At 46.5% G+C, this 10,502-nt stretch overlaps 1 protein-coding gene across 1 annotated transcript in view; it reads right to left on the bottom strand.

Annotated features, from left to right (window-relative positions):
- The window catches only part of Polr1e (RNA polymerase I subunit E), a 14,551-nt gene extending 7,763 nt beyond the window's left edge, over nucleotides 1-6,788 (bottom strand). Inside the window, exons 1-4 of the mRNA XM_021160157.2 lie at nucleotides 6,631-6,788; nucleotides 6,057-6,160; nucleotides 2,872-2,948; nucleotides 1,878-1,963 (exon numbers count right to left, since the gene is read on the bottom strand). Of these exons, the coding sequence (XP_021015816.1) occupies nucleotides 1,878-1,963; nucleotides 2,872-2,948; nucleotides 6,057-6,160; nucleotides 6,631-6,751 (388 nt within the window). The 5' untranslated portion in view covers nucleotides 6,752-6,788. The remainder of the gene's footprint in view (nucleotides 1-1,877; nucleotides 1,964-2,871; nucleotides 2,949-6,056; nucleotides 6,161-6,630) is intronic.
- Nucleotides 6,789-10,502: the final 3,714 nt, after the last annotated feature.

Here is a 10,502-nt window from a genome sequence, read left to right as displayed (position 1 = left end):
CAGGGGCTGGAGAGATGGCTCAGTGGGTAAGAGCACCCGACTGCTCTTCCGAAGGTCCAGAGTTCTAATCCCAGCAACCACATGGTGGCTCACAACCATCCGTAACGAGATCTGGCGCCCTCTTCTGGAGTGTCTGAAGACAGTTACAGTGTACTTACATGTAATAAATAAATAAATCTTAAAAAAAAATAAGTAAATAATTTCACCTTGGAGGGCTGGCAGAAGGCCAGCAGGTAAAAGTGTTGGCCACCAAGTTTGATGACTTCAGTTCCCATTCCTGAATCCACATGTTGGAAGGAGAAAAATCACAGGCTTGCGTTGGCCTGTGACCTCCACACATACACTGTGGCATGCATACACACGTAAAATAATGAAGACATTTAATATAAAATCTAAATTCCCACTGGAATTTACAAAGTCTATAGAACTGTTGTGTGTGTAGCGAGCTTGCTGTCCAAACGCAAACACTTCCGTGTGAGTCCGCAGACCCACGGGATGCTGGGCATGGTGGCATGCATGTGGGATCCCAGTATTCCTACGGTAAGATGGGAAGCAGAGACAAGAGAACCCTAGATTGCCAGCCTACTCGGAGCCAGCAAGACACACTGTCTCACACAGCAGGTTAGGACTGACAGCAGGGGTTCCGCTCTGACCCCGTGTGTGTGCTGGGGTGGGTGCACACCTGCGCTCACACACATGAAGAATTAAGAAGAACCTGCAAAGGGAAAGAATGTACTGCCACCTCTCCCTTCACGCTCTGTACTGATGCCTGGCTGACTAGTCATCTCGCTTTAAAGGCTGGCTTCTGATCCCACATCTGTAATTGCTGAAGAGACAAGACTCTTACTTGCCATCACAATCCTTAGCCTGGAACCTGAAGCACAGTGGGAAATCAATAAATGATTCATTTAAAAATATATACCTGGGGCTGGAGAGATGGCTCAGTGGTCAAGAGCATCGACTGCTCTTCTGAAGGTCCAGAGTTCAAATCCCAGCAACCACATGGTGGCTCACAACCATCCACAATGAGATCTGACGCCCTCTTCTGGTGCGTCTGAAGACAACTACAGTGTACTTAGATATAATAATAAATAAATTTCTTTAAAAAAATATATACCTATAACTTTTCTAATTAAAAAAAAAGGAAACTGAAAACAGCCGGCAAGGAGGCTTCCTGTTACGGCTGAGGATTGTCTGTGTCTGTGTTTGCCAGGGAGACACAAAGTTGTGAGTCCACAGCCCTCACCATATAAGCCTGCACGGTGGTACCCATCTGTGACGTCAGCACTCATGCAAAGGTAAAGGCAGGACTGTCCTCAGCTACTCAGCAGATTCATGGCGGCTTGGACTTCATGAGACCTTGTCTTAAAAAGGTGTATGGGGCAACCCATTTAAGAAAAAAACTAAGCCGGGCATGGTGGCGCACGCCTTTAATCCCAGCACTCGGGAGGCAGAGGCAGGTGGATTTCTGAGTTCGAGGCCAGCCTGGTCTACAAAGTGAGTTCCAGGACAGCCGGGGCTACACAGAGAAACCCTGTCTCGAAAAAAACCAAAAAAAAAAAAAAAAAAGAAAAAAACTACAAGCACATTTTAGAAAACAAAAATAAATTCAGGGGCTGGCAAGATGGCTCAGAGGGTAAGAGCACCCGACTGCTCTTCCGAAGGTCCAGAGTTCAAATCCCAGCAACCACATGGTGGCTCACAACCATCCGTAATGAGATCTGATGCCCTCTTCTGGTGCATCTGAAGACAGCTACAGTGTACTTACATATAATAATAAATAAATAAATCTTTAAAATAAATAAATAAATAAATAAATAAATAAATAAATAAATTCATCCAACAAATTTAAACTGAACTGCCGTGTCGGAACCTACCAGCAAACAGCGGCTGCATGTTGAACAGTTCGGCATCGTAGACTTCCATCTGGCCAGAGGTCTTATTCAGAATTCCCACAAAGTGTCTGTGCCAGAAAGGAATAACACCGTGACAGGCTATTCAAAAGGTACTAGTTACACAATTCCCTTTTCCCCTGCACAAGGTCCCGGCTTCTCCTGTCAGAGGAAGGCATCCAATTGCTCACATGTAACAGTGATCCCTGCATGAAGAGGAGGGAACAGAAGATGGCTGTGGACTGAAAAGGCCACCAGCTAGTTCTTTTAACCAATCACATTCAGAGCCACTGCTGTTAAGTGCGACCCTTCTAAGGTATTAAGAATCCAGAATTAAATTAGAATTTTGGCATGCATAAACATTATGGAGACAGACCCAAGCAAATCCTAGTTCCTCCTGGGGAGATGGATATGAATAAGGGCCTCTTTCTAAGTGCTGATGAGCAGGGTTAGGAGTTAGCACATGTGTGTTAGTCTGCTCCGGGCAGAGGCCCAGCAGGCCTCTGAAAGGCTTTCCTGCGGTTCACTGTTGTGTCCTGAGACCCCATTCACACTGTGTCAGCCCTGTGATGGACTCTTCAGGCTGGACATGCTGTTTATATGGAAGACACCAGATGTGAGTGGAGAGCAAAGCTACCAAGGCCATTCACCTCACACTGCTGTGCCCCAGAGCCTCGAAGATCCCAAAGTCTCTTGTCCCAAGGCTAATTTGAGGCAAGCTTTGATCTATTGGTGACACTAAGTTAGCAGACATGGCTATCTTTTAGGATAGGACAGTCACAAATGATGTCATAAATAAATGAGGTCTTTAGGAACTAAACAGAGGCAAGTCATCTTTTCCTCGCCAGGGTTTCCACACCTTGTAACACAGGGTCCTGGTATCCCTTTAACTACCCCCCAAACAGACACTGACGATAGCAATGGCGTGGTCACCACCACAACCTCCTTTTACCTCTGTCACTGCCCAGCTGTCCATTACCTGCAAAGAGTGTTGCATTTGAGGGCACTAGTCTCAAAATTGTTTCCGACATAGGAGAGCCTGTCTGTTTCAGCTGCCTGAAAAACAGGGAGGGCATAACGAACAATCAGCACCGAAAGGCACCGAGGATGTGCAGAAGGGAGGGCACTGTGAACTATCAGCACCGAAAGGCACTGCGCACGTGCAGAAGCCTTACACTAAAACGCACCAGCCCAAGCGACCCGGCCCCATCACATCTACATCATATCTAAAGTTCTTGGGGGGAGCAGCACATGACACTGCATGGAATTAAAAAGCTTCCGCACAGCAAACCAAATACTTCCCAAAGTAAAGAGGCAGGCCACAGAGTGGGATAAATCTCTGCCTCGTATCAATAGTGTTAATCAAACCAAGGCATAGAGATGAGGATATACAAAGAACTGTATAAATTAAACATCTAAAATCTCTCAAGTTATCTAGTCAACAAGTGGGCTGATGGTCAGAATGGGCATTTCCCAATGGAAGTAACACAAGCCACCAATAATACCTGAAATACATGTATTCAACACCCTTAACCATCAGGGAAATGCAAATTAAAAGTGCTTTGATAACTGTTGAGTCGGCTTCGTGGGTAAAGCCCAGAGGATGACCTGAGATAGATCCCCAGAGCCACATGGGAAAAGGGCAGAAACAATCTCCTAAGTTGTCCTCTGACTTACACACATGCAGACACACACACACACAAACACACACGTGCGCATTCTCATGCAGTGATTAATCCCAGCACTCAGGAGGCAGAGACAGGTGGATCTCTGCGAGTTCGAGACCAGCCTGGTGTAAAAAGTAAGTCCTGACTTGGGAGGCAGAGGCAGGCGGATTTCTGAGTTCGAGGCCAGCCTGGTCTACAAAGTGAGTTCCAGGACAGCCAGGGCTACACAGAGAAACCCTGTCTCGAAAAAAACAAAACAAAAAAAAAAAAAAAAAAAAAAAAAAAAAAAAAAGTAAGTCCTGGAGAGCCAGGGCTATTCCACAGAGAAACATCAACAAAACACACAAGCAAGCAAACAATGCTTTGCAATTCCATCACGCCCCAGTCAGAATAGCTATCACCGAGAAAACAAGTTACAACAAATGCTGGCAGAGATGTGGGAAAAGAACCGTTATTCACTGCTGGTGGGAGTGCAAGCTATTGCTGCCACAGTGGAAGTCAGTGTGGAGGGGTTTCAAAAACTACAAGTGGAACTGCCGTAGGAGGCAGCTGGACCACTCTTAGGCACACACCCAGAGGACTCTTCAGTTAGCACACTGTACACGTACTTCTACAATCATGGTTACTGCTGCACGATTCACAACAGCCAGGAAATGGAACCAGCTTAGATGCGCATCAATGACAAAAACAGATAAAGAAAATACGTTTTTCCTCTCCTATGCAGAATCTAGATTTAGATTGTGTGTATGTGTGTGTGAATGTGCACATAATCAAGGCATGAGAGTAGAAAGGAACCATCAGAAAGAGTTGTAAAAGAAGGGAAACAAGAGAGGCCGATATAGTATGTATGTAATGAGATGTAATGTTTATGTGTTAAGGGTGCTTTGCCTTCATGCCCACATGCATGTTTTTTCTATGACGCGCCCACGGGAACCAGAAGCGGGTGTTGTGTCCTCAGGAACTGGAATTATAGACAGTTGTTACCTCCATGTGGGTGCAGGGAATTGAACCCCGGTCCCCTGGAAGTGCTCTTTACTGCTGAGGCACCTCTCCAGCCCAGTATGTATGTCATGAAAGAGTGACTTAGAGCCGGGCGTGGTGGCGTACGCCTTTAATCCCAGCACTCGGGAGGCAGAGGCAGGCGGATTTCTGAGCTCAAGGCCAGCCTGGTCTACAGAGTGAGTTCCAGGACAGCCAGGGCTATACAGAGAAACCCTGTCTCGGAAAACCGAAAGAGCGACTTATTTGGGAGGGAGGCAAGGGACCAGCAAGAGGCGGGTACGGGGGAGGGCAGTGGGCAGAAGGCAGTGGGAATACAGATGAAAATAGCAGTTCTCGAATAAGCAGCACAACAAACTATACTGTGAGGTCTTGGTCTCCTAGCACTTATAGATACCTAACTGATCCTGTACATAACTGCCTTGTGACCTTTCTGATGTTAACTCGTCCTATATGGGCTGGCTTCCCATCGCAGCCAAGCTTTTCTTCTCCCTCGTTCACTATGGACACCAAACATTGGCTATCAAACCATCCCTCATTCCCATTCACCCTTCTCAGGAAGGCATTCAGGCAAGCAGAGACTTCATTTCCTACAGAGTTCCCTCCCTAGGCCCTCAACACTCCCTTAGACCCCAAGCTAGCTCTACTGTATGCCTGTACTACTTGGTGAATTTGAGTCTCTGGAAAGCAGATCATTCTTAACCCTGGCATCTACCCGGGAGAGAGAGACCAGAGATGCTACTAAGCATCCTATGGAGCTGGTGGTGCTGGCACAGGCCTTTAATCCCAGATCCCTGCACTCAGGAGGCAGAGACAGGTAGATCTCTGAGTTCAAGGCCAACCCGAGCTATACAAAGAAACCTTTGAAAAAACAAGCAAGCAAACAAAAAAAACATCGCTCTGCGGTCACATTTGATTCCCAGCATACACAAGGTGGGTCACAAGCATCTCTAACCCCAGTTCTAGAGGATCCAATGCCCACTTCTGGCTTCCACTAGCTACACACACATTGTACATAGACAAAAATGAAACACCCATACACATAAAATAGGGTTGAAGCTGAGCTCTGAACAGTGACCTCCCTAAGAGGTGCAAATCCCATGAAGTTGCTTTCTTAGCCTGCAACATGAGGACATGGTGAACGTTCAATAAGGTCATGTAGGGGGACAACTTATGAAGCCAGGGGTGGGTGGTGCTGCACACCTTTAATCCCAGCACTACGGAGTCAGAGACAGGTGATTCTCTGAGTTCAAAGCCAGACAGGTCTATATAGTAATTTCCAGGATAGCCAGGGCTACACGAAGAAACCCTGTCTGGAAAGATAAAGCCCATATAAGTGAAAAGCCATCAGTTCACCCAAAATTTTGCTCCTCAGTGGGGCCAGAGTATCATTTGCTACTCCTCCTTTCCTCCCCTCAGGCCAGGTCTCCCATGTCTGCCCACACCAAGGACCTTTTGAGGTCTGCAGAGCCCAGACCATCTGCACCAGCAAGCTTACCACGATCCGGTGACTCCTGTGCCTGGGGTTTACTAAGTCGGTGCTGTTGTACAAGGTGAAGCGCATGTCGCCCGGATTCTGCAGCTTCCCATTGGAGAACTGGACTGTAAGAGTGTAAGCCAAGAATGAGAGGCGAGGACCAGCTGGGTATGGATGGGGGAAGACCTGCACTGTGGCTGGACGCCGGCAAGGGAGCTCAAGTCCGACTTTCGGGGGGCAGGGGGAGGGGTGAAGAAAGTCCTGGTCCAGTTCTAAAGAGGGAGATGGAGGAGGGAAGGGGAAGTGACCTCTGGGCAGGGGATGTGACAAAAGAGAACGACTGAGGAAATGCCATTAACTGGCAAGAGAGGAAACTCTGCTCCGTAGAGGGGGAAAAGGGCAAATGAGAGACCTGTGGAGATGTCAGGTCCCTGGTCACTGCCCTGAGACGTGTCCGAAGTGGTGACAGATGAATGCGGGGAAAGGGTGATGGTGGCAGGGGCCCTGTCCCAGTTCCAGGCAGGGGGCTACCGTGGTACCCAGACAGAAGGGGAAAGGATTACGCGGAACTCCGCTCCGGGTCGGCGGTCTTTACCCAGCACAGCTTTCTGCCTGTCGTCGGGCTCTCCACAGTACAGCCACTTTGCACTCTGTAGCGCCTCTGTCTCCGTGTCTCCAGCCTGGTCATCCATCCCAGGAGACTCCAGAGTAGCCATGAGCTCGCTGGTTCACACGCGGACCCAAAAACCGGAAGTGACATTCTAGGCCCCGCCCAGGGTAGGCCAGCAGTAAGACCACGCCCCTCACTGGCTCGCGTCCCCGCCCACTCTTTGGTTCTTTCCTTTGAAGATCACACCCTCCCCCTTGCAGGAGGATGCAGTTTTCGTCTCGGACCCTTTCGTCTCGGACCTCCAGGAGAGCAGCTTTGCTTTTGTGATGTTTTGCTCACCGCAGGCTCTAAGCTGTGGGACCAGTCAGACCAAAATCTCCAGAAATGTGAACCAAAATAAAAGAAACCGTTCCACTTTATGAGCTGTCTTCATTTTGTGTTGTTATTGTCGTTTAAGGCCAGCTATCACCATGTGTGTAATTCTGGTTGGTCTGGAACTCATTCTGTGAAACAGAATGGCCTCAAATTCACGGAGATTAGACCACCAGCTTTGTCTCACATATTTTGTTAAGGTAATAGAAAAAAAACTGACTAATGTAGGGTTTCTCCCTGAGTAATTTCAATACAGCCACCCAAATAAGAGAACTAACAGTGATTCAACCATGTAATCTTGTAGTATTCAATTTCCCCAACTGCCTTGATACTGCCTTTTCAGCTAAAAGATCCTGTCAGAAATCGTGTTACAGCCTTACACTTGTAATCCCAGCATTTAAGAGGAGGGCTGCCGTGAATTTGAGGCCAGCTTGGGAATATAAAAGGACGTAGTTAACTAATTAGCCCCTTTTCTGTCAGATTCTTTTCCATACTCAGTTTATTTGAGGTTAGTAATGAATGGTAGAGCCTATTAGAAACATTTCACTTTTTAAATTATTAATCTATTTGGGTCCCAAGAGGGAATGTATGGTAAAGCAAAACTGCTCATCTGGTGGTCAAGGATGAAAGGAGGAAGAAGGGGCTGAGGTCTCTGTTCCTTTTAGGCTCAGGTTGTCTTCAAACTCCACTTGCTCTGTGCCTGAGGGTGACTCCCCATCCTCCTGCCAAGTGCTGGGATTACATAAACACACCATCACACCCAGCCAGAAAGAAAGTTTATTTCATTTCTTTCACTTCTGCACCTCCAACTCCTGAAAGGTCCTGTAAAAAAAAAAAGGGGGGGGGGCGAGGGGGAAATCTCAGCAAATGTTGAGTGAGAGGTCTGGAAAAATAGCTCAGCGGATAAAGGCACTTGCTACCAAGTTTGATGGTCGTTAGGACCCACCTGGTGGAAGAAGAGAGCTTCCTCGGTAGCATACATCTGCACGCACACACAAAATAAATCAATGTGAAATAAAATTTAAAAATGAGCGAATGAAGGAAAGGGTAGGTAATAGAGCAGACCAGGTCATCAGTCCTAAATCAGGGAGCGCATCTCAGAGATGCTTACTAACACTCTTGCAACAAGTTAGCATAGGGTTTATACATAATAGATACTATGTATGTGTTCACTGGTTACATAAAAATGGACAGTTGTATCGAAGTTAGGAGGTGCCAAAGAAGAGTGCAGTATAAAGAATCAGATGCAGATCTTGAGGTAAGTGTCTCGACCCCTCTCTAGCATAGGGACACTATGGCTTTGCTATTCAAAGTGCCATGGTCCTTGAAACAGCAACATCACTACCTGGGGTTGCTCTGTGCCTGAGGGTGACTCTGCACTCCCCACCCTCCTGCCAAGTGCTGGGATTACATAAATGCGCCATCACACCCAGCCAGAAAGTTTATTTCTTTTCTTTCACTTCTGAATCCATCAGATCTTCTGACTGGAAATCAGCATGTGAGGTGGGTATAGTTGAAAGTCGGGAAGCTCTGTTACACCAGAGTGATTCCCTTTTGGGGCACCTCTTTGCCAGGATGGCATAGTCACAGGAAGTCCTCTGCACTGGCTGCTTTCTTACTGGTAGGAGAATGAGGAGGATTCCCAGAATTACCACAGGCAAGGATGCAAAAGAGAGAGATTCTGTCTGGGAAAAAGAAGGGTTACCCATGGGCCAGCTGGGTCAGAATTGTAGTGCATCCCAATGTTGCTCAATTAGTTGACAGTCGCCAAAAATACACGGACAACATACATATTTGTATACATTAAATAATAACTGAATTGGGACAGAAAGAATGTTAGGAACCTTTTTCAAGTAGCAATCTAAAGTCAAAAATTTACAGTGGCCTACTTTGGGATTAAAAGCATGAATTATTAAAAGTATGTATGTAAAATTAGACCGGCGTGGTGGCGCACGCCTTTGATCCCAGAACTCGGGAGGCAGAGGCAGGCGGATTTCTGAGTTCGAGGCCAGCCTGGTCTACAAAGTGAGTTCCAGAACAGCCAGGGCTATACAGAGAAACCCTGTCTCAAAAAACCAACAAAACAAAACAAAACAAAACAAACAAAGTGTGTAAATTTTACCATAAGAATCTTTGCTTCTTGAATTTAGTTTGGAAATTCAGAAACATCTTGCATTGTCTTTGAGTGTGTTTTTAAGAAAAGGAAAATTTGAATTTTAAGTTGGGGGTGGGGCTGAAAATTTTCCTGTTTTCCAGGGCAATATCTCCATCTGCTGGTGTTTCAGGATATCGCTGATGAAGGAGGAAATGCAAGGGAGAGCCTGGTTTGCAGGGATCACCCAGAGCTCCCAAACCAACCATTTTTCATTTTATTTCTCTGCTTCCTTTCTTGCACCAACATCTCTCTCTCTCCCATTCTCCTCTTCTGTGTCACCTTGATCTTCCGCCTTCTCCTCTCTTCTTCCCTTTCTCTTCTTTCCCAGTCGATGCAGGCTGCCTGAGCAAGTCTTTGTAAGGCTAACTTCAGAGTGGATGGATTTTTGTTTGTTTCCTTTGCACGGAGCTAAATCTGCTGCAGCTTCAATCAATAACTGAAGCTCTGATCTTTGGGGTCATGGAGAGATTAACCATGTTCCTGTGCCAGAGGCTTGCAGAAATCCCTCCTCTTCCTCCTCTTCTGCTTTTTCTTTCTAGCACACCAGGCTGGTTTTATTTTGTATGAATGTAGGCTCCTTAGTCAAGAAGACATTTTATGCATATACCAATATTTAAAAGCTCTTTCTTGTACACACACATTTAGATTGTATTTTTTTCCTTCTCATTGCTGCGGAGAACAGCCTCAGCTGTACTTTACCCATTGTCCACGGCTCAGTTGCATACATTTTCAGAAAGAAATCGGCAGCAAAAAGAGAATGTATATTTTGAAATGAGAGCTCTTTCTTCAAAGAGAACATCTGATAGTGAAAGGAAATAAAGCTTGAGACCTGTGATTCATGCAATGTATGTCAAATAGCCCAAAGAGTTGTTTGTGAGCTTTAAAACCTGGGGCTGAGAACATAGCAGGACAGGCCAGGACATGCCCAGGCAGGACTCTTACATGTCTGGACTGGCCCGGTACCTCCCTATCTCCCACCCTTCTGACCTAAGTTAAATATTTGTTAACAGGCTGCTGATGTTTAAATGAACCAATCATGTGAAACCGCACCAATTCCTCCCCCAGCCCCACTCCTTTTCTAGAAAAACCCCTAGCTTCCAAGCCTTGTGGTCGAATCCACTGTCTCCTGTGTGAGATACGTATTGACCCGGAGCTCCGCCATTAAACTACCTCGTGTTGTTACATCAAGGTGTTGTGTTCTGTTCGTGATTCTTGGGTGCACGCCAAATCGGGAGTTGAATGGGGTTTTCCCCGCTAGGTTCTTTCATTTGGAGGTCCCACCGAGATCTGCGTGCTTAGATGTACTGGTGTCTTTTTTTTTTTCTCTGTT

Source organism: Mus caroli, chromosome 4 (assembly GCF_900094665.2).
Source record: "Mus caroli chromosome 4, CAROLI_EIJ_v1.1, whole genome shotgun sequence".
In the NCBI taxonomy this organism is placed as follows: domain Eukaryota; kingdom Metazoa; phylum Chordata; class Mammalia; order Rodentia; family Muridae; genus Mus; species Mus caroli.
Note: the sequence above shows the minus strand (reverse complement) of the source record. Positions and strands in the feature narration are given on the sequence as shown.